Below are 24,441 nucleotides of genomic sequence, written 5' to 3' on the forward strand. Positions count from 1 at the left end.
ACCATTATTCCTGCATGGTAAGAGATGAACTAGATGGCTCTTGCAATCCCTTCCATCTCTACAATTCTATGAAACTATACTAAGTTTAGGCTATTGACATGTGATTGAATGCAACTTATACATCAGAATAAATATCAATAGGCATAAAAATGGTATCACATTTCAATGATAACCCCCCCGAGCCAATTACAGGCAATAATTGACTACTTCACTGACTCATCTTTTCATCATAACCTTACAGATCAAAAATAGCTAAGTCACTTGAGAGGAAGATAGGTAGGATATAATATTTAAAAATAAAAATAAATAGTTGAAGTCAGCCTCAAAAACAATATTGTAAGGAAGCTTGTGCTAAATACATAAACATTACCAAAAATGTAAAATATAAAGATTAGAAGAATTGCAATTGCCTAGCCATACGAACACCTTGAAATTTCAAGTAGGGTCCTAAAATATGAAATATTTGGAATCCAGAAAGTATGTAGAATTTTCTAATACACTGTGTAATAAAATGTATATACTAATATACTTTTCGTAAATAAATAAAAAAGATGTCTTACCTAGATCCACCCCCATAGGACTGGTAGTAATTGAACCGTTGCGGATATCTTCCCCTACCTCCTCTTCGGGCTCTGGCATGTTCAATTGTAACTCTTTAATAACAAAGAAAAAGAGGTGGAAATGAACTGAAAATATGCATCCTCTTTCAGTGCACTCAAATAAACGGAGTAAAACACCTGGGGTATTTGAAAACAAAACTCTGACCACAATAAGCAAGCAATTCTCTCCTTTTCAGCGTATCTTCTTCAACTTTTGTAAGCAACTCAAAATATCTGTTGTATGCAACTTTAAATATCTTTAAGATACCCAAATATGTTCTAATTATATTTGTTCAAGAGTTCAGAGTCTGGAAAGTGAAGTCAATATTTTGCAGAACATATACTGAGAACTTTTTATTTGTGCTCAAGAATAGAGGTGGTAAGAAATACTAGAAACCTCTGAACTTATTCCTAATTCTGCACAAGTAAGACAAGACTCCACACTTCTCTCAGATTCTCTCTGCACAAAGAATGCACAAAGGAGAGCCTGGGTTCTCTCTCATTTGTACTGTAGTTTGAAAATCTTCTTGCGCTTTTCTTTGTCTTCTTCAGTAAATAAGAAAAGCCAGTCTCTTCTCTCCTTTGAGACTTTTGGCATGTGAGATAAGACACTGTAGTATCTTACTTTTTTCAAGCACCCAGAGAACCGGGGCAAATAATTTACTGGCTGCATGAATTACTTAAAATTCTGGAATTAAGTTTTAATAAGAATGTTAGAATATCCAGTAGAATAAAAAAGACCAATTACTTCCAGTATTAAGAGGAATAGCTAATACCCAGAGGACAGGATCAAAATTCAAAATGACCTGAATAGATTAGAAAGTTGGACCAAAGATAACAAAATGAATTTCAACACAGAGAAATGTAAAGTACTGCACTGGGGGGGGGGGGGGGGGGGATTGAAATGCCTAGATATAGGACGGGGGACACCTGGCTGAACAAGACTATGTGTGAAAGGGATATAGGAGGCCTAGTAGACCACAAATTGAACATGAGTCAACAGTGTGATGTGGCAGTTAAAAAGGCCAATGCGATTCTAGGCTGCATCTACAAAAGTATAGTTTCTAGAATTATCAAGGAAAGTAATAGTGCCACTCTATTTTGCCTTGGTCAGGCCTCAGCTAGAATAGTATGTCCAGTTCTGGGCACCACAATTCAAAAAGGATGTTGTGAAACAGGAGCTTGCCTAAAGGAGGGCAACCAAAATGGTGAAGGGTCTTGAAACCATGCCTCATGAGGAGAGACTTAGGGAACTGTGTATGTTTAGCCTGGAGAAGAGACAATTAAGAGGTGATATGATAGCCCCAGTTAAATATTTGAAGGGATGTCATATTGAGGATGGAGCAAGCTTGTTTTCTGTTGCTCCAGAGAACAGCACCCAGAACAATGGATGCAAGCTGCAGGAAGAGATTCCACCTCAACATTAGGAGGAACTTCCTGCCAGTAAGAGCTGTTAGACAGTGGAACACACTCCCTCGAAGGGTGGTGGAGTCTTCTTCCTTGGACGTCTTTAAACAAAGACTGAATGGCCATCTGGCAGAGATTCTTTGATTGTGAGTTCCTGCATGGCAGGGGGTTGGACGGGATGGCCTTTGTTGTCTCTCCTCCAACTCTATGATCCTATGTTTCTATTCATAAAAGAATAATTTTAGTCCAGATACTTTTTCTGAATTATATATTTACTTCCAGTCACAGTGCTAGATATCCTGATCCTTTTATGAAGAGCTGAATCAGAAGGACAGTGACCGAATGTTCGGTCAGTGAAACTGATAATTGTTCTCCACCATGAAACAAAACATTAAGGCAGTATCAAAATGAAATATAGGAAAGTTCCCCTTCTGATTCAGGAAACTGCACGGACAGCCCTCTAGAAACTGTTTGATTTCAACTTCCATCAGCTATACAACTATGGCTAATAGTTGTGATCCAATATCATTTGAAGAGTCCCAGGTTCACTTCCTATGGCCCAGAGAAAAGGAAAAGGTAAAACACTCCAAACAACACTATGTAAACTCATTAATCTTTATATTTGCAAGCAAAATTATTTAGAATGCCAGTACAAGGAGTCAATTTTATAAATAACAGACAGCAATATAAATAATACATTGTCACAACAATATTTCTGGGGAATTACAAACTGCAGTTGCGCTATCAATTATTTTATTTGAAGTTAAATTTACCTTTCGTTGCATAGTTCTTTACCATTCAGTTCATATACTGCATCATCCGCATCTCGATGATCCTCAAATTCCTAGAAAAGAAGCATCATGAGTCAAAGAATGAGACAACGTTTGCCCACTGGTCAGAAGCTGTCAACACACTGCATCCAAAGCTGACAGTCTCAGCTTATATTAATGAAAATGTACAAAGTGATGCAATATTGAAAATTTGGATTAGACAAACAGCACTTAACTGCAGGTATTTTTTCATTGATATACAGTGACTGATTTCATAAAAGATTATAGCATTCGTTCATTTACTGTGGTTGGCTTACTCTAGATATTCAAAGAGTTACCATGCTATGACACTCACTTTTCCAAATACAGCCGGCCCTTCCTTTATGCAGGGGATCAGTTCTGGACACACCCACACACATACCCGCGTAAGGAAAAAACGTGTATGCTCAAGCCCCATTACTTATTCTGGGGCACACCAGGGTTTTTTCCAGGACATCTTCCAGCGTATGCTGGAAGCCGTGTAAGGCGCGCCCCCCATATGATGTGGGTGCACTGTATTTACAAACTTGGAAATTTTATTCAAAGTACTATAATATTATAACATTGTAAATACAGAATTTTCTGAGGTATTTTGGAAGCAGAGGCTTGTTATCCAAAATATGTAAACCTAAAAGAAAAGGCTATAAAAGATTCAAGCAGCATATTAATATGGGGAAATGATTTAAAAATTAAGGTTTCCCAAATTATGGCAGGGTACAAAGCGCCAGAAAGAGACACGTTCCCGGCGCCTCTCTTTGTTCCGCAGGAGTGCCGCAGCAACCAAATTGCATGGCGCTCCTGCAGAGCAAAAAAGGAGCACCAGGAAGCGGCTCCTTTTTTGTGGCACACGTCTGCGCCCTAAAGCACCAACGATGCTGCGGTGACGTCGCAACTGCGCCGCCCCATTTGGAGGCACCACAGCTGCGATGTCACCAGTATGCGTTGCATCTGGTGGGTGCACTGCAACTGCGGCGCTCTCGTCACGTGCGAGGGCTGCTGGGCATGTGGGCGCTCCGCCCACCAGGCAGTCCTCTCACGTGACGCGGGCGTCTCAAAGGCCCATCTGTTCTGGGCCATAAAGTGTTTTTTAAAATCTATGATTTGTTCTTCATTGGATATGAGTTCAAAGGAGAATGTTTATAAGGTATAGTGCATGTTAGAGCTAGTGTGGTATAACACTTTGAGTGTTGGTTCAAATCCACACTCAGCCATGAAAACCCACTGGGTGACCTTGGACAAGTCAGATTCAGCATCAAGCGAAAGCAATGGCTAATCTTCTCTAAACAAATCTTACCAAGAAGACTGTTATAAGTTTGCCTCAAGAGTTGCTGCAAGTTGAAAATTACCTGAAGGTACACAGTAAATAGTGTTATGTTCTATTCTACACTTATAATAAGGCAGAAGATACATGCAACCTTGACTTATGCTGGAAATGCAGTACACTAAAAGGATACCATATTTCTTGACATTTGTATATTTACATCAAGTCCATTACAGCTACAAGGATGAAGGCAAACAAATCAAAACTTAATCCAGACAAAACAGAAGTGTTCCTAAGCAGTTGAAAGACAGGTCTGGGAATAGAGATTTAGTCTGTGTTAGATGGGGTTACACTCCCTCTGAAAACACAGGTTCACTGTTTGGGGTACAGAGCCTGGAGTTAAACTAGTGCGCCAAGTTCACCTCTTCTTTGAGAATTGGTATCTGGTCACAGCGGAACTTGTCTTGGATTACATCACATTTGGATTACTGTAATAATGCACTGTACCTGGGACTGTCCTTGCAAAGTACTCAAAAACTTTAGTTAGGCCAAAGAACTGCAGCCAGGTTAACTGGGACTGGCTACCAGGAGCACACAATCCCCTTGTGGCAACAACTACACTGGCCACTAGTCTGTGTATGTGTCTTCAAGTCATCTGTTGAATTATGGTGACCCCATGAATTTCATAGGGTTTTCTTACACAAGGAATATTCAGATGTGGTTTTTCCAGTTCCATCATATGAAATATAGCCTATAGCACGGGTTGGGGGCATGCATCATCTAAACATCATGCCCCCAAGCCACGTGGAAGCCAGCTTAAAATGTCCGTCTGTTTTGGGCCTAGGTCTCCAAAGTACTTAATCTGTCAGAGGTATGGACTCCATTACTTTACTTCATTATACAAAAGGAGTTGCATCTAAAATGCCTGCTGGTGTTCTGTCTGTCTCTAGAGCAAGTCTCCTTTGAATGCAATATGCTGTGCCATGGGGGTTGCCCTCCCAATGTGGGCTGAGGGAGTTTTTGATATGGGACCTCCTGGTCTCCTGTGTTCTTGTTCTACAGTCCACCCTATGTAAAGTATATTCCAACCCCTTCTGACCTTTCCAAGCAGTTTAAGGAAGGCTGCCAGGGAAAGGTTGAAGTGGAAACATCAACTCTTGCCAGCCGCACTTAAGGGACCATCCTCTGATTACAAGTGAAATCATTTGTAGTTCCACCTTCCCCAATGTGATGCCCTGTAAATGTCACCGACTACAACGTTCAAGCATTACAGTGAAACACTAAAAATTATAAGTTGTTCTTCATAATTTAATTTCGTTATTTTGAATATGAACATTAGTTTTACTTTCTATGTTTTTCTTAATTACTGCATTTGCTCCATAAAATCCACCTTTGGGGAAAAGTATATGAGACAATTGCTTTATCTGGTTAAATTATGCTTAAAAGTTTAGCTTTCAAGGACTAAGTCCTTTTATTTTTAAGTGAAGAACGTATCCTGGCAACTGCAAAACAGAAGCTGTTATTTAAAGATGTGTTACATATTAAAGTAAGAAATCTGTAAGAAACTATTATAAAATTGAAGACAAGACTGAGGCACAGTAAGGGAGCAAAGGCTGCAAAATCACTGCCAATTGTTTAACTACTCATGGTGGTGTGCAATTTAAATACACTAAACTGAGCATCTGGATAATGTGTCACAAGGGAGAGGGACACTGACAGATATGGGCTTGTCCAATAGCAACTGCTCTTATTCTATCACAACATGTAGTCAAATCACATGGAAATATTTCTATTCAGAAAGGCTTAATGGTGTAGCTCTGCTTGCTTTCAAAACAGCCCACAGTATATAATAATAATACTTATTTATTTATAACCTGCTTTTCAGCCAAGGCTATCAGTTATGCAATGTTTGTTACTGTTGTATGCCTTCAAGACATCTCCAACTTATGGAAACCCTATCATGGGTTTTATTGCCAGGATTTGATCAGAGGAGGTTTGCCCTTGCATTCCTGAGGCTGAGAGAGTATGACTTGTCCAAGGTCATCCACTAGTTTTCCATGGCTGAGCAGGAATTCTAACCCCAGTCTCCAGTTGCAGTCCAATGCTCAAACCACTACATCACACTGGCTCTATGCAATGTACAGATATGCTAATAACACAACTGGCATTTGGCAGGCTAAACTTTCTATCCCATACATCTGTGGCTTAATCCACTTCATAAATTGGGGTTATGTTATCCACCCCCTTACAAAAACATTCTGTAAAATTACTTCTGCAGCCATATTTTCATCCTTCTAACCACTGAAGAATGGTTGCAATAATATTCTGTTTGTGTATGTATCACCATATACATTTCCTCTTATAATTAAATAAATCCCATTAAGATAACAGCATCACAAACTGATCCTTCGAGTTTAGAATATAAAGTTGATGTTAAGAAACAGTACAGTACAAAAACTTCTTGTAGTTATGTGCCTCCACGTCAACTTATGACAACCCTACCACAGGGTTTTCTTGACAAGATTTATTCAGACAAGCATGTGACTTACCCAGTCACCCACTGTATTATCATGGCTGAGTAGGGATTCGAACTCTGCACTCCCAGAGTCCAAGCCTAACGCTCAAACTACTACACCACACTGGCTGAAAATACTATTTCTAGTCAAAAATGACCAAATTTCTTACAGATCAATTGGATGAAGCTGTGTTACCATGGGATAGTGTGTTATAGAAAGAGTTATAGTTTCTGTGATACAGTAAGTGGTTTACTATACTACCATAGTAAACTGTTCTTTTCCTAGTAAAGAAGGCAGAACTACTAGGATCTGCATTCCAGGCAGATAAACACCATAAGCACAAAGGAAACAGAACCTTCAAAGGAGGACTATCAAAGGGAACCCTTCTTGCTCACACATGGCAAATTTTTTTTACAATATCGCTTCAATGCTTCAGAGGCGTGTGTGTGTGTGTGTGTGTGTGTGTGTGTGTCTTCAAGTCACCTGCTGTCTTCTTGAGAGCCTATCAATTTCATATGGTTTTCTTAGGTAAGGGATACCTAGAGGTGGTTTTACCATTTCCTTCCTTTGACATATAGCCTACAGTGCCTGGTATTAACTGATGGTCTTCTATCCAAGTATGCAATAATGACCCTGCTTAGCTTCCAAGATGAGACAGTATTGGATGCCTTTAGGGTATGTAGGCCTGCATCAGAAACTACCACTTCATTAGTGATGATGACTACTACCATGCTGTCCAGCAGGCACTGCTGCTTCACTTAACATGTATTTTTTCCCCTGAAATCAATCTCTCTACTGAGTGTAGAGAAATAAGGGCAAGCCTCTGTTTTCATCCACGGATTTGTGTCTGGAGGAAGTACATGAAGGTAACTATCGATTCAATATAATTTTATCACACATTTTCCTGCATCTTTCCTGAAAATATATTTCAGCTGAGCTGTATAAAAATTGATTAAGTTGCACATTACAGTGGAACCTTATTATACGCGGGGGATCCGTTCCGGATCCCTCCGCGTATAAAAAAATCCGCCTATGCTCGAGCCCCATTGTTTCCAATGGAGCTCGTGCGCGGTGGCGCGGTGGCGCAACGGGTGCGTGCGCCCATTCAACTGAATGGGACGCGCCGCCCCTTCCGCCCTGCGCGCGCCGGCAGCTTTGAGCACCTATGCTCAAAGCCGCCTATAAAAAGACCGCGTATGCGGAGGCTCCACTGTACTGTTATTAATCAACTTTATAGCAATGTTTTTACAAAGTGTTAAGCATCAGTACAGGGTCAGGCACTGCACAAGTACAAACTTTCTGAATCCTATGTCTCTTCCTAAACTAAAATAAACCCTAACAATCTAAATTTTTATAGATATAAACAAAGGGTCAGGGTAAGCTCCAGCCAGATGACACTGAAAAGTATCCCTTTCACTATCTGGCCAAAGGAAGTGGACCATCGTGATGTAATGTTTCTGCTTTTCTCTGTCCCTTTCCAACCCAAGAATGATAAAGAAAGCAAATGTACATCTCACCAGCTCTGTTGTACTTTCCAGACAGCCACAGATGGATTTTGTTTTTATTCCCATGCACCTAGATGGAGCTAAGGTGCAGAAAATGTGAGCATAGTCCACTAAAGGGCCACCTAATGTCTTATGGTTGCTGGATTCTTTCAAAGAATGGGGGACCAGCTAGGCAGAAAGGCACTTCTCACTTGTGCAACTACACAAAACAAATGGATGTTTTACTGTTATGAGCATACTCTACTGAAACCAATCTGAGTATGAAACTTCTAGCACTAATTTAAAGATGCTACACAAGACTGTTTAGTTGTCCTCTATTACGGAGGCAACTCTTTAATTTCTTATTTCAGACACAAGGTTTTCAGTTGTTTAAAACATTTGCATTTTGGTTTAAGTCCGAGAGAGAACCAATATTAAAGTTATTTGAGCTATACAGTGGAGAAAGTACAGCACTAATGGCGGCTGCGTCTACTTTCTCTTCATTACCTTGTAAAGGGAGGGGCTGTGAGGGAAAAGCACACTCAGTTTTAGGAGTGGAAAGAGCTGTTTGGGCTGAAGGAAAGGCTCAGGAAAGCACATTAGGGCATAAACAACCTATCACTCAAGAATCTTGATAAAAAATTTTAATTTCAGTTAAAATGCATTTTATCTTAGAATTTATTTCCAAAACAACAAAACAACAAAAACAAATATGTTTTTAAAAAACTGGTATTCTGCTTAATCAGATGTTCTAGTGTTCAAATGTTATGAAGTACAGATAACTACTTACAGCCTTCTAGCATGGGGGAAATCTTGAAAAGGTGATATACCTACCACAAAACCAAAGCCATTTTTGAGATTTATTTCCCGTATGCGACCATATCCCTTGAAAAATTTCTCCACATCTCGCTCTCGGGCGTGTGGACTCAGACGTCCAACGAAGACACGACAGCCACTCATTTTATTCTAAATGGCAAAAAAATTAAGCTCTCATTAAACTTTTTATTACAGATATGCTAACACCTTGCTCTATCCTTTTTTTTAAAAAAAAATAACAAAGTGGTAAAATTTCACATGACAATATAGATGTAAACAAAGAATCCCAAACTTATCCAATGAACTAGCAAGAGAAGCAGTCAAACAGCAACCCCATTGAAATACTGAATATATTCATGTATAAGTCTGTAAGTTTTAGTTTTTAAAAAAAACCTACCCCAAAAACGTGACCCAACTTATCCAGGGGTCAATGTAGGTGCTGAACTTTAATGTGTATAAATAAATAAACCATCCCTGTTGAAAGGCAAGAGTGTAATCTGTCCTGGAAGCACTGACCTTCCCCTCTACTCTCTCATCCATCCAGCCTCAGGGTGGGCAGAAACAGTTATGCCTGCTGGGATTTTACTAGTTCCTTGGCATTGTTTTCCTTTGGATCCTTTCTTATACACCAGTACGTTTTACCCTCAACTCATCCATCAGTCATATCAAATCCATAATTTTTGCCCCCAAAACCTGCCCTGGACTTGAGGTCAATGTATAATTGAGTATATATGGTAATTAAGCACATCTTCCTCCCTGCATCAGCTGCACTAGTGTGGGAGTATGGAGCCTTTCAAGTTGTGCAATTCAAAGATTGGCAAACTCCTGGAAAAAAAGAAGAGGAGGCTCAAAAGAGTCTGTTGCTGTTGTTTGCTTTCAAGTCACTTCCAATTTAGGGTGACCCCAACACATGCTTTTCTTGTCAAGACTTGGTCAGAAGGGGGGTTGCCATTGCCTTCCTTTGAGGCTGAGAGTGTGTGGTTTGCCAAAGGTCACCCAATGGGTTTCATGCGCAAGCTGGGATTTGAACCCAGAATCATACTCCAACATCCAAACCACAACGCCATGCTGGCTCCAGAAAAAGATAATGCCGTAACAAACCCTTAATGTCCACAAAAGAGCTAAAATTAAGCCTCGTCACTATGAGACACTTCCCAACCTGACAGAAAACAGATCAGGAAAAGAAATATTAAAAGACCTTTCCTATCCAGACCTCTCATTATTCCAAGGTTGGAGATGCTGAGAAAGAAATGTTGGGAGGATATTCCCAGTTATCCATCCCTTCCTAATATTTACCTTTCAAGTGGAAGCAAAGGCAGTGTGACTGTGTCAGCTTGCAAAGGCCTGTCCTTGGAGAACCTGGAAGGGAAAGCCAAAGGAAAAGATGAGTATGGGTGGGAGAAGAGAGAGGAAGGGAAAGAAGGAAGGAAGGGGAAAAGGGGGAGAGTGAGAGAGGATAGAAGGAAGAGAGGGGGAGGGGGAGAGAAAGAAAGAAGGAGGGAGGGAGGGAGAAAAGAGCCAGTGAGAGAGGAAGGAAGGAACGAAGGAAAGAGAGAGAGAGAGGAAAGAAGAAAAGAAAGAGAGAGAGAAAGGAAGGAAGGAAGGAAGGAAGGAAAAGAAAGAGAGAGAGAGAGAGAGGAGGGAGGGAGGGAGAAAGAAAAGAGCCAGTGAGAGAGGAAGGAAGAAAAGAAAGAAAGAAAAAGAGCGAGGGAGGAGAGAAAGGAAGGAAGAAAAGAAAGAGAGAGAGAGAGAAAGGAAGGAAGGGAGGAAGAAAAGAGCCAGTGAGAGAGGAAGGAAGAAAAGAAAGAAAGAGAGAGAGAGGAAGGAAGGAAGGAAGGAAGGAAGGAAGGAAGAAAAGACCCAGTGAGAGAGGAAGGACGGAAGGAAGTAAAGAAAGAGAGGGAGGGAGGGAGAAAAGGGCCAGTGAGAGAGAGAGGAAGGAAGAAAAGAAAGAAAGAGAGAGAGAGAGAAAGGAAGGAAGGCAGAAAAGAAAGAAAGAGAGAGAGAGAGAGAAAGGTAGAAAGGCAGAAAAGAAAGAAAAAGAGAGAGAGAGGAAGGAAGGAAGAAAAGAAAGAGAAAGGAAGGCAGGAAAGAGAGAGAGAGAGAGGAAGGAAGGAAGAAAAGAGAGGGAGAGGAAGGAAGGAAGGAAGGAGGACGGGAGGGAGAAAAGAAAGAGAGAGAGAGAGAGAGAGAGAGGAAGGAGGATGGGAGAGAGAAAAGAGCCAGTGAGAGAGGGAAGGAGGAAAGAGAGCAAGGGGGAAGGAAGAGGGGGGAGAGAAGAAAGAAAGAAGGAAGGGGAGAGGAAGGAAGGGAGGAAAAAGAGAGGGAGGGAGGGACTTAGTGTCCTGATCGCTGTCCTCTGACCCTGGAGGCCTGGGTTCGACTCCCCGCTCAGCCCCGTAAGGCCCTCTGGGGGAAGGCGGCCTTGGGCCTGAAGTCTCCTCTCTCTCTGGGCCTCGGAGGGGGCCGTGGCCAACAAACTTCCCAAGAGGGAAACCCCCGAAGAAACGAAGGCAGAGAAGACGGCAGGAAGGGAGGAGAGGGAGGGGAGGGGGCTCAGGGCCAGAGCCTGAGAGGGATGGCGGGGAAGGGCTTCAGCCGCCGAGGCCAACGCGCAGGGCCCCTCCGCAACGGATAAACAAAGGCCCGCCGTGCGCCGAGGCTCCAACCGCCCCTCCCTCTCCGCCCCGGTCCGCCCCCGCAGCAGAGGGAGGCTCACCGGCGGTGGCGTTGGCGTTGGCGTTCCGGGGCGTGTGTCCGGATGCGTGCCTTCCTTCCCGCCTGCCGAGAGGAGCGCCGCCTCGATGCCTCAGTCCCGCTGCGGGTCCGCCACACAAAATGGCGGCGCTACTTTCCCTCGGCTCGGACTGCGCCTGCGCGGACGGCGGCGCCTCCGCCCACCCGGCTCGCGCACTGCAACTCCCAGAAGGCATTGCGAGGGAAGGGGCGGCTCAAACGGCCGGCAGGGAGCTTCGGGGGAACGCGGGGGCCCACGGGAGTTGTAGGCGGCGGCGGCTCTTCAGGGGCCCAGGTGGATGGGATGAGGAGGATGACTGTTACACAAGGCAATTGCTGCCGATAACTTGTTTGTTTTTGTTTGTTTTGTGAGCCGCCTTGGGTCCCTTTCTTGGAGAAAGGCGGCATGCAAATGAAGTAAATAAAATGAATAAAGATGTGAATAAAAAGTAAAAGCTATGATAAGTGCCTTAAAATAATAATAATAATAATAATGTATTAATATATATAATAATATATACTAATATAATATATTAATATACATAATCATAATGTATTAATATTAATATTTTAAAAAGATATTATTAATAATATATGATTATTATATTATTACTATATTAATAATAAAGATAATATAATTTATTTATATCCCACCTTTTCCAGAAGGATCAAGGCGGGTTACAATAAAATACATAAAATACATAATACAACACAATCAGAAATATATATCCCTTATCCCCTCACCTAAACTAAAATAACATTATAATTACGCTAAACACTAAAATAACAACACTATAATAATAATAATAATAAATTTTATTTTATACCGCTTTTCCAAAAGATCAAAGCAGTGTACATAAAATTTAAAATCAGTTGCCAACACATCATAAAATAGATAAAACCAATAACACAATATACAATATACAAATCTAAAACAATCATTCTAAAGGGTGAGCCAGGAAGTTGATGGGATCAAAGTACACTAGTTCATTTTCCAGAGGGGAAACCTTGACAGGAGAGGCATTATCAAAGGACCATGTGGAAGAAAGCGTTTGCCCTTGTGGTTCCAACACAGTAGAAGACCTATCTCATTACCTATTGGAGTCTCCAATTTATAAAGATATAAGAAATGCCCTATACAAAGAATTAGGAATGGTATCAAACAACTATGACTCTGATTTACATTTAATCATTTTGTTATTAGGGGACACCGAAACTAGTATCTCTGAAAAGATAGCCTGTTTTGCTTTGAAAGCATCAATCATAAGGAGGAAGCACTGTAAAGACAATGGTTGGGTTACAGAAGAGATCTGAATCTCTGCTATCCCTGAATATTCCCACCTCTGTAATTTAACCATATATAGTCCAGTGTATTTGGTTCTTACGCCTATCTAGATTTATCTGAGCCCTCATTTTTGTCTTTGCCTTTCTCTGTGATATTCTGTTTTAAAGATGATTTTAACTTCGTAAGCAATGTATTATTTTATAATGTATTTGATGTGTTTTATGTTCTACTTTATTATTTTTTATGCTTTTATGGATTTTTACAATGTATTGATGTTATATTTGTTTTGACGGATTGCTTTCTTTTTGTAATGGCATATGCTACACAAATAAACTTATTTACTTACAGTGAAGGGGTGTCATATTGGAGATGGAACAAGCTTGTTTTCTGCTGATGCAGAGAATAGGACAGGTAGTAATGGATACAAAGGAATCAAGGGAAGTAATAGTGCCACTCTGTTATGCCTTGGTCAGGCCTCACCTGGAATATTGTGTCTAGTTCTGGGCACCACAATTCAAAAATGTATTGAACTCTGCCCATGGTTATTGTTTGGATTTTAAAATGTTAGTTTTAGTTTTATACTGTTTAATCTTGTTTTAAGGAGGGGTATTGTGTATATATGGATATATTTTAGTCTGTTGTACGCTGCTTTGATTGCTTGGAAAAATATTATTATTTTATTTATTATAAAAAGGATGCACAGAAACTGGAGCATGTCCAAAGGAGGGTGACTAAAATGGTGAAGGGTCTGGAAACCATGTCCTATGAAGAACAACTTAGGGAGCTGGGGATGTTTAGCCTGGAGAAGGTTAAGAGGTGATATGATGGTTGCCCTGTTTAAATATTTGAAGGGATGTCATATTGGGGAGGGAAAAAGCTTGTTTTCTGCTGCTCCAGAGTACAAGACCTGGAACAATGGATGCAAACTGCAGGAAAAAAAGATTCCACCTCAACATTAGGAAGAACTTCCTGACAGTAAGAGCTGTTTGAGAGTGGAACACACTCCCTCGGAGTGTAGTGGAGTCTCCTTCCTTGGAGGTCTTTCAACAAAGGCTGGATGGCCATCTGTCAGGAGTGCTTTGATTGTGAGTTTCTGCATGGCAGAATGGACTGGGTGGCCCTTAAGGTCTCTTCCAGCTCTACGATTTTTGCCACATTACCGCACTACACTCTTACAGCCCTGCATTCTAGCAAACACGTAACAGCTATGTTAGAAATACAGCTAGAAATATGGTTATAATCTCTTTGGAGTACTGTAACACACTCTTGCATGAAGGTGTCTTTGAACACTGTTCAGGCACTTCACCTGGTTCAAAGTATTCTGGGACTGTTGACCAGGGTAGGTTATAAAGCCCATATATTTCCCTTCCTACAGCAGCTTTCCTGGCTAGAATCATAGAATCATAGAGTTGGAAGAGACCACAAGGGCCATCCAGTCCAACCCCCTGCCATGCAGGAACTCTTAATCAAAGCATCCCTGACAGATGGCCATCCAGCCTCTGCTTAAAGACCCCTAAGGAAGGAGACTCCACTATACTCCGAGGAAGGAGTGTGTTTCACTGTCAAACAGCCCTATGAGGAACACCTTAGGGAGCTGGGGATGTTTAGCCTGGAGAAGAGAAGGTTAAGAGGTGATATCATAGCCCTGTTTAAATATTTGAAGGGATGTCATATTGAGGAGGGAGCAAGCTGACAGTAAGGGCTGTTCGACAGTGGAGTGTAGTGGAGTCTCCTTCCTTGGAGGTCTTTAAACAGAGGCTGGATGGCCATCTGTCAAAGGGAGTGCTTTAATTGTGATTTGCTGCATGGAGAGAGTGTGTTCCACTGTCCAACAGCCCTTACTGTCAGGAAGTTCCTCCTAATGTTGAGGTGGAATCTCTTTTCCTGGAGCTTGCATCCATTGCTCCAGGTCCTAGTCTCTGGAGCAGCAGAAAACAAACTTACTCCCTCCTCAATATGACATCCCTTCAAGTATTTAAACAGGGCTATCATATCACCTCTTAAACTTCTCTTTTCCAGGCTAAACATTCCCAGCTCCCTAAGTCGTCCCTCATAGGGCATGGTTTCCCGACCCTTCACTATTTTAGTTGCCCTCCTTTGGACACTTGGCTCCAGTTTCTCAACATCCTTTTAAAATTGTGGTGCCCAGAACTGGACACAATATTCCAGGTGGGGCCTGACCAAAGCAGAATAGAGTGGTACTATTACTTCCCTTGATCTAGACACTATACTTTTATTGATGCAGCCTAAAATTGCATTAGCCTTTTTAGCTGCTGCATCGCACTGTTGACTCATGTTCAACTTGTGGTCTACTTGGACTCCCAGATCCCTTTCACATGTAGTTTCATTCAGCCAGGTGTCGCCCATCCTATATCTGTGCATTTCATTTTTCCGCCCTAAGTGCAGTACCTTACATTTCTCCATGTTGAAATTCATTTTGTTAACTGTGGCCCAGCTTTCTAGTCTATTCAGGTCATTTTGAATCTTGATCCTGTCCTCTGGGGTATTAGCTACTCCCTCTAATTTGGTGTCATCTGCAAATTTGATAAGTATGCTCCCAATTCTTTCATCCAAGTCATTGATAAAGATGTTGAATAACACTGAGCCCAGGACAGAGCCCTATGGGACCCCACTGGTCACTTCTCTCCAGGATGAAAAGGAGCCATTGCTGAGCAGCCTTTGGGTTCAGCCGGTCAACCAATTACAAATCCATGTAACAGTTACATTGTCTAGCCCACACTTTACAAGCTTGTTTGCAAGAATGTCCTGGGAAACCTTGTCAAAGGCCTTACTGAAATCAAGATATACTATATCCACAGCATTCCCTTCAACTACCAAGCTGGTAATTTTATCAAGAAAAGAGATCAGGTTTGTCTGGCATGACTTGTTTCATCACTAACTGCCAATGTACAGTAAAACACACATATGACCATACAGTATGTTCGAACATGAAAAAATATAGGGGCCCCAAATGTACTTTCTGCCCCAGGGCTCCTAAAGGCCTAGCTACAGGCCTGCCTGCTATTCCACTTTGACTGCTCTGGCTGCCTCCTGTTAGTGAGGCCTAAGAGCTCTCTGGCTGAGAATTCTAAATACCTCTCCTTAAATTGCAAATCCCAGAATGCAACAGGAGGCAGCCAAGCAGTCCAAGTGGAATAGCAGTGCTTTAAGAGTATTGCTGTAATCTAGTATGATTCTGTGATGTGTCCAAAGTATGACAGCCTCAGTTTCATCATCCTGGCTTCCAGGGAGAGTTCAGGCTTGATCTGTTCTAGGACTCATTTGTTTGTCCTTTTGGCTGTCCACATTATCCTCAGCACTCTTCTCCAGCACCACTTTCCAAATGAATTGATTTCGCTCTTAGTTGCCTTCTTCATTGTCCAGCTCTCATATCCGTACATGGTGATGGGAAATACAAAGGCTTTCCTAACAATTCTTTACTGTGTACTGTGTTGGACTGTCACTGGGATCACGTTAATAAAACATAGTTGTACTCCAAATTAATTAATCCCTAATATCCCTTTGTGGGATGCGGTGGCTCAAGTAGTTAATATGCCAACTCTGTTGACTGCAAGATTGGCAGGTTGGCAGTTGGAGGCCCAGGTGCTGCATGATGGAGTCAACTCCCATCACTAGCCCCAGCTTGTGCCAACCTCTATGGTCAGCTTCCAGAAATTTTCCACTGGAGGACCTAGATATTCCTAGAGAGAACAAATTAACTAAATCCATGAACAATCAAATCCACAACAGTCAAAATCACAAATCTAGAGGGACAACTGTATGTGCTTTCAGACAATAAAGTAGATGCAGACTTCTGACCCTCTTCTACAGAAGGATCTTTGCAATGTTGTTTCCCAAATCCTAAAAACCAATGCTTTTGATCGTGCATTGCTGAATATGCCACCTGGCAAACCCAAAAGGAGCACCATCAATTTGATATTTGATCTGAATTAAGGGGTTTGCATTTGGATTATGCATTTGATCTGTATAAGATTACTGGCTAAATTTAGAAACAAGATGTTGTGCCTAATTACATAATTAATGAACACAGTTGGCACAGAGCCTTTCAAACATTTCCACATCACTTAAACATAAGTATGAAATTCAGAATTAGAGATTTTGTTTTCAATGGACCACTTTAGATAATTCTCAATGCTAGGCTTTCCAAATTCATAGGTTATGCCAATGCTACAAGAAATAAGCTATTTGTGTGCTCAGATGCAACTCTGGAAATTTCCCAATATGCCAGAGCAAATGATGAACTGACTTCATATCAGCTTTGTACCAGATGGTGCATGGTGGAATAGTGGCCCATAAAGCAGCAGTAATAGCCAACCTGATCCATGTCATTCCTGTTACAGAATTTATTGAACTAGATGGGGATTTATGGAACTAGATGGGGTTCCCAGAACCCCAGGGGTTTGATCTGATTAAGGACCCTTTTGTTTGCTTCTTTGACTGCCCATCTCAGCACTCTTCTCCAACACCACACCTCAGATTAATTGATTTTCTGGTTCACTTCCTTTATTGTCCAGCTCTGATATCCATACATGGTAATGGGGAATACAATGGCTTGGACAATTCTAAGTTTCATGCTCAGTTTTATATCTTTATACTTTCAGGTCTAGTTCTTTAATAGCTTCCCTTCCCATTCCTAGTCTTCTTCAGATTTCTCTACTGCAATCACTGTGCAGTGCCATCTGCATATCTTCGATTGTTGGTGTTCCTTCCTCCTGTCTTCACTCCTCCATCTTCTGAGTCTAAACCTGCTTGTTGTATGATATTTTTCTGCAAACAAGTTGAACAAATAGGGTGATATAATTCAGCCTTGCCTGACCTCTTTGCCAGTTGGGAACCATTTTGTTTCTCCATATTATGTTCTTTCAGTAGCCTCTTGTCCTAAGTATAGGACTATCAACTGTAGTGGGACTCCCATTTCTTTAAGAGCATCCCATAGCTTTTCGTGATCTATGTAGTCAAAGGCTTTGCTATACTTATAAAGCATATGCTGATTTTCTTCTGGAATTCTCTGGTACGTTGGATTAACCATCACACAATGTGGCTCCTAGTGCTTCTTTCTTTCCTAAACCCCACTTGCACCTTTGGTTTTTCTCTCCATGTATGATTGAAATCTATGCTGCAGGATTTTGAGCATGATTTTGCTTACATGGGAAATTAATCATGTGGCCCTAGATCTGCTGCAGACACTTATGTCTCCTTTTTTGTGGACGTAGCTGTATATTGATTGTTTCCAATCTGTTGGCCATCATTTTGTTTTCCATATTTGTTGGCATATATTAACACTAGAGTTGATTCTATCTGAGCGGACTGTTGCAGTTAAATTGGGAAGTTTATCTTGTTGTTATATTACATCTGGGAGCAGCTGCATGCTTTGATGGATAGTGGCAAAATAAGTGCTGTACCCAGGGTGAAAATGCATTTGTTTTTCATCCTCTTGATAGAGCCTACATACCTTGTAAGGATGACTACAGGAAAGGAGCTATTCACTACCATAGTGTCATGAAATCAGTCCTGACAACCTCTTGTTGTGTTGACCCACCACTGGGGTGAGGGAGCCAATCCCACTGCTGCACACAGATGATTCCCCTTAGCCATATTTTTCTTGAGCAACTGAACACATAGACTCCCCCATCCCCCCCCCCCCCCAGGCCTATTTCTTTGACAGTCCGAAAAATAAATTTTTACTAGAAGCCAGCATGATTAACCTCAGGCTGTTGAACTATGGCCATATCATGAGAAGACATGAGTCACTGGAAAATATGATAATGCTGGGAAAAGTTGACTGAAAAAATATCAATCTCATTTGAAATATGGTGCTGGAAAAGAAATCTGCAGATATGATGGACTGCTAAAGAGGAAAGCCTAGAGCAAATCAGGCCTGAACTTTCATTGGAAACCAAGATGATGGAACTGAAGCTGTTGTACTTTGGACATTTTTTGAGATGATATGACTAACTGAAAAGACAATGATAATCAGAAAAGCTGAAAGCAGTAGAAAAAGAGGAAGACCACATTATAGATGGATAGATTCAGCACTGAATTTGGAAGGCCTGAACGGAGTGGATATTAATAGGGTCGCTTGGAGGTCCCTTACCATAGGATTACTATGAGTTAGAGCTGACTTGATAGCCCTTAATAACAATACAATACTTTAGGGGCAAGGCACATCTGTTGCATGCATGAAGTTTTAATTCAACTGCCAGCATTTCCAGGTGGTACTGGAAGAAAAATCCTTTCTGAAGCTCCAGAGAGCTGCTGCTTCACATTCATTGTGAGCTTCACATATACTGAGGGCAAGCTGGTAGAAGATGAGATTTTATGCTCTGTTCTGGGCATGCATGTCTACAAAATATGCAGCAGCATGGGAAATGCAACTGTCCCTTACACAAGATGAATCAGCATGCATACAGATGCTATAAAAATGGTCACATGAACATAAATAAAGAACACAAGTAGCCAGTGTGGTACAGTGATTTGACTGTTGGGCTGGGAAACCAGGGTTTATAGCTCTGCTCAGCCACTGTATAACCTTGGGCAAGTCACACTCTCTAAGCCTTGGAGGAAGGCTATGGCAAACCCTCTCTGAACAAATCTTGCCAAGAAAACCCCATGATAGGTTTGCTGTTAGTTGGAAAGGACTTGAAGGGACATATCAATCCCAAAACGTGGTTGAGAAATAATATTAAAATGACAGATTGGTAATACCTTTTGTTAGCACAACTCAAGTGCTAGAAAAGCGGCACATCGATGACACATGTTTCAGAATTCTTTATTAGTCATGAGGTAGGAGGATGGAGGAAGAAACAAGAAAATCCCAACATCTGGGGTGATGGAGTGGCCTGTGTCTGTTTGAACCTAGTTATTTCAGGCTCAGTGAAGTGAAGATGTGTCAAAGTATTGGTTTTCAGCTTGCTGGAAACCACAGTTAATGATTTCTCTCTTTCTCTTTTTTCACCCACATGCATACCAGTAACAAAAACAGCTGAGCTAAAATTATTCTATCTACTGCTCTAGATCTATCAGCCAGATCTATACAGTTCTGGTAAGATAGCTACCCCTGTAGTCACAAGCCTTTTAAAAAAAAAAATTCTGCCCAAAGCTTCCACTTTGTTTCAACAGATCCATCTTTGGCTCCTTCCTTCCAAACAGACTTTGTCCAATCCACATGAGTGTGTCTACATACAGCTGCAAGGATTACACTGCTGCCACCTTCTCTTTGAGTCAAACAAATGCAGAGGCAAGTTATGCTGACCATAGGTCTAATTCCAAAGCTCACACTGTTGTATTTTTATTAAGTTAACCAAAAGGAACACATTAATTTTCCAAAGGTGCAAAATTCATGATGAAAGTTTGTGCAATGCATTGAGCCTTTTGTTTACGACAGTGGTACTCAAACTTTTTACCCTTGCCTCCCCATTATATCTATATGCAGATGTCACCCGCCCCAGTGGCACCCCTAAAGTTGATGTCACCCAATGCGGTGACTCATAGCGTCCCTCCCCCATTGACTCCTCTTATTTGACACCATACAGAATCCTTAGTAATGCTTTTCTGCACTAATGTAACTCATAAATCATAATTCCCATATACCACTGAACGTCATGCCAATAGTTGTAACATAAACAACTAGCAAAATTAAAATTATACCTTCAAATTACAATATCATACACACAGCCTAAATGTCTACACAGTGAAGATTTGTTTAAAATGTGATGTTTTTAAAGACAATTTTTAATAATAAATAAATTAAACATATATATATATATATATATATATATATAATTAAATTTTGACATTGGAAATTTTAATTTTAATAAATTCTGGGTCCTCTCCTTCCTCCTCCCACTGAGCTTCACCCCACTCCCACCATCTCTTAAAACATTTTAAAGGGAAGCAGATGAATGCCACAGCCCATTTCTGCCAAAAGGTAGGTGTTTGAGGAGCAGTGGGGTCATCCCCCCTTTAGGGTGTCACCTGGTGCGGTCCACACCCCATGCACCCCCTAGTGATGCCACTGCCCCCCACTTGAAGAAGTGTAAGAATAAAAATATTTTGTTTATTTAGTATGCACACATTCATATATATCCATATTTTAACATTTCAAAAGGAAATAACATTCAACTTAGAATTTTTATTTAAGTAAATTCAATATTTAACTCAATGCATGTGTACATTTTACATGTATAAAAAACATTGGGAAGAGGAGGAGGGATCAGGGCCTCCATGTTGTGCGCCTCCCTGGAAGTCCTGTTCCACTGCTGAAAAACGAAAGCATTCTCCAAAATCCAATGACAGATTCTTGTTATTTTCTCAAGTTTTCTTTTAATCAGCAATGAGTAATGCAAATAAATTCTGGAGAAGCTGCATAACAAAATAAGGGCTGGAACTAAACCTTTGCCCCAGAAATCAGCACCTAGTCAGATTTATCTTGTTCATGACAGGGAAACAAGGAGTTCCATCCTGGGAACAATCTGCTTTACACAGAAGGAATGTGTAATGGTAGTTATGTAAGCAAAAACTGATGTCTGAAACAATGCTTGGAGGGACAATTGGAACAAAATTTTGGAGTGGCAATTCTGGGTTCTTGTTTAACAAGAGAGTCAGTATGTGGCAAGATACTATTTTTGCAAAAAAAAATCTCTGTCTTCAGTAGGAAATTATGTATTTTGGGTTGGGAAATTATAAATGTGATTAGTGCATACATCTTATAGTTTTTTAAAAAATCCTCAAAAAGTGAAAGCATAAAGACCCATTATGGTCTCATGGCTACCAAGATGGATTTAGATGGTTGGAGAACCTATATTTGAGCTTTTGCTTGACTATTAAATTCAGAGGGCAGCCCTGGGGTTCTTTCAGGAATTACACCTTCTAGTCTATTATGAACGTCTTTGGGTAGGAATGAAATACAAAGCATATTTTTATATTTTGGTGGGTGTGGAAAACAAAATAGTTTTGATTTCCATGGTTCCACATTTGGCTTGGTGTATAGCAGAGTCTAACACTAGCAAGTTCCTGAAATTTCCTGAAATGTAGGTCAACCAAGACATAACAACTGCCCTCATGCAGAATAGCCACACAAATGTTAACATTTTCTTATCTTAGTTATATGTACTTATTACCCTTTCTTGTTACTTTCTGAGGCAAAAATGCTTTCAGGGAATTTCTCTCCCAGTTGTAAGCCATTTTCTTAATTTTTCAGAAATATATTTTTTAAAAACACACACAAAAAAATAACAGCAACACGTTATTTTAAAGCAAGCCAATAGGCAATGCTACCTGCTCCTTTTTTTTTTTAAGTAACTTTCCAATCTCTCTTCAGTAGGACCTTTTTGGCAATTACTGTATAAGGTGATGCACTTTTGGAAGAACTAAAGTTCATAAACCATCAGTTATGTGTATATGAATTATACAGAATGGGGGATCAATAAGTTACACTTTGAAGAATTTTATATTTGAACTTCTAGGCTGCTTATCAAATGCCAAGGTACAGGTAGTAGAGAGTACCTTTAATTCAACCAAGATAAATAATAAATAGTGGCTGCCATCCTAATTAGGCAGTTACGATCTTGTTAGCTAGACTTAGGATGTCATAACTGTTTCATATTTACATTTGCAGTTGTGACACCAGTGTCATGACTGCCAGTGTCCCAAAACCCACCTTAAAAGCCTGGCAGCTGTACCAAGTGAAGGGGCCCTGTGGCACCAGCATATGGGGCAATGGGGGATGCAGTGCCTGACCCAATTCCGCCAGTGAACTGCAGTGCAGTAATGAATTGAAATCTGACCCTGCTGGCACGAAAGATCCGGGTGTGCTTTTACTGCCCTGGTTGGGAGCACTACAGAACTTCTTCTTTCAGTATGGCTGTCTATCTTTTGAGGTGGGTTTTAGGGGTCAGATCATGAGACAGTGTAGCTATGACATTGTAGCTTTGTGTCTCATGCAGGATCTCAGCCAGTATTGCTAAATTGGTGGTATAAGTGCCGTGTTGTGGATTGTCAAGGAGACAATTTGGGACATACATTTTATATGTTCTATAATGCTTTCCTGGAAGGAATTTTAAATCTTATTTCTGATTTAATATTTACATACCATGCTGTAATGAAAAGCAATGTAATGTAATGCACATGTAATGTAATACAACATAATAGTGAAGGGAATTAGAAAAAGAGCAAGACCACATGCTAGATGGATGGACTCAATTAAGAAGGTCACAGGTATGAATGAGCAAGAACTCAGAATAGCGGAGGATAGGGAGTCTTGGACATGTCTCATCCACAGGGTCGCCATGAGTCAAGATCAACTCGAGAGTGGTTAACAACAACTGTAATGATTCAATAATAACTGGATAATAAAGAGAGACAACTACTGCACTACTGCAATATATACTGCAGCATGTGTTAAGAGTTTTCACTAGTAGAGTTCTGTCTGTTTGCCTAGGTGCCATGTAGATAACACCAAGGGGAAAAAATAAGTGTCCCGTGTGGTTTTGCAGATTATGGTTAATAGGACTCTTTTCCTTGGAACAACCAATTATACTGTAATAAGACCCTTGTCATCTACACAAGCCCAAATACTCTTAGGAAGGAACTGGGACTTGAGAAAAATAACATTTGTTTCTAATAAAGATTCAGGAGATTTTGTTTTGTTTTTAAATAATTATTTTAGTGCAGTACTGCCAACTACTACATTTGTAACTTGATTTTCTGAAAATTTCTAGGCTTTGGCTTATTGTGTGTGTATGTGTTTCTCCTACATTTCTATATTTACAGTGACAGAGAATAGTGTGAAGATTAAGACATACTCAAGAAACTAGGGCTTGGGTGGGAGGCAAAAAAAGAGGGATAGAGATAAACACACAGACAACAATTATTGGATTGAAAACAATAAAAAATAGATTAGAAGCCACTCTTGTATGGAGTATGTGTGACTGGACAGGTAAAATGAGATTTAAAAAAACCAAACCAATAATAGTACAACCCTATCCACACTTAGCTAGAAGTAATAAGCTCCAGTGAATATAGTGGAATTCATGCACTTTTGAGTAACTTGTTTAGAAATATACTGTCTATTAAAATGTTTTTTAAAACATAAAATGATTTATTTCCCAGAGTTAAAAATGCTGCCTCTTGAGATATGTACATATCCAAATGTGAGTCTCACCTAGAATAGACCCACTGAACCAACTGCTGAATGGTAAGTCAACATTTATGTACCATATATACTCAACTATCTGTTGACTTCATGTATAAGTCGAGGGCTGGCGTGGAAGCCAAAATTATGGTTTTTGGTATGACCTGTGGATATGTCAAGGGTTAAATTTAAGGGCATGAAATAAATGATCTAAAGGATGAAGCAAAAGAAAGAGATACCAAAGAACTTACAAAATTCCAGCAGCATAACTGTTTGTGTTTATATTAAGGCTGGATGGATGACACAGTAGAGGGGGTTCAGTACTTCCAGGACAGATTACACTCTTGCCTTTTACCAGGAGATGGTTCCTTTTAAA

General features: G+C 40.6%; 1 protein-coding gene across 3 annotated transcripts in view; it reads right to left on the bottom strand.

Annotated features, from left to right (window-relative positions):
• The window catches only part of LOC149314697 (serine/arginine-rich splicing factor 5-like), a 29,271-nt gene extending 17,522 nt beyond the window's left edge, over positions 1-11,749 (bottom strand). The window contains exons 1-5 of one of the 3 annotated variants that reach the window (XM_089521734.1): positions 11,619-11,749; positions 10,189-10,252; positions 8,911-9,042; positions 2,780-2,850; positions 561-653 (exon numbers count right to left, since the gene is read on the bottom strand). In XM_089521734.1, coding sequence (XP_089377860.1) covers positions 561-653; positions 2,780-2,850; positions 8,911-9,036 — 290 coding nt within the window. In that variant the 5' untranslated portion in view covers positions 9,037-9,042; positions 10,189-10,252; positions 11,619-11,749. Of the gene's footprint in view, positions 1-560; positions 654-2,779; positions 2,851-8,910; positions 9,043-10,188; positions 10,253-11,611 lie in introns of all 3 variants that reach the window. The other 2 variants (XM_089521733.1, XM_089521735.1) reach the window with 2 other exon arrangements.
• Between the last annotated feature and the right edge of the window lie 12,692 nt (positions 11,750-24,441).

This window comes from Sceloporus occidentalis, unplaced genomic scaffold, assembly GCF_023333645.1.
Source record: "Sceloporus occidentalis isolate IW3139 unplaced genomic scaffold, rSceOcc1.0.p SCAF_4, whole genome shotgun sequence".
NCBI classification, from domain to species: domain Eukaryota; kingdom Metazoa; phylum Chordata; class Lepidosauria; order Squamata; family Phrynosomatidae; genus Sceloporus; species Sceloporus occidentalis.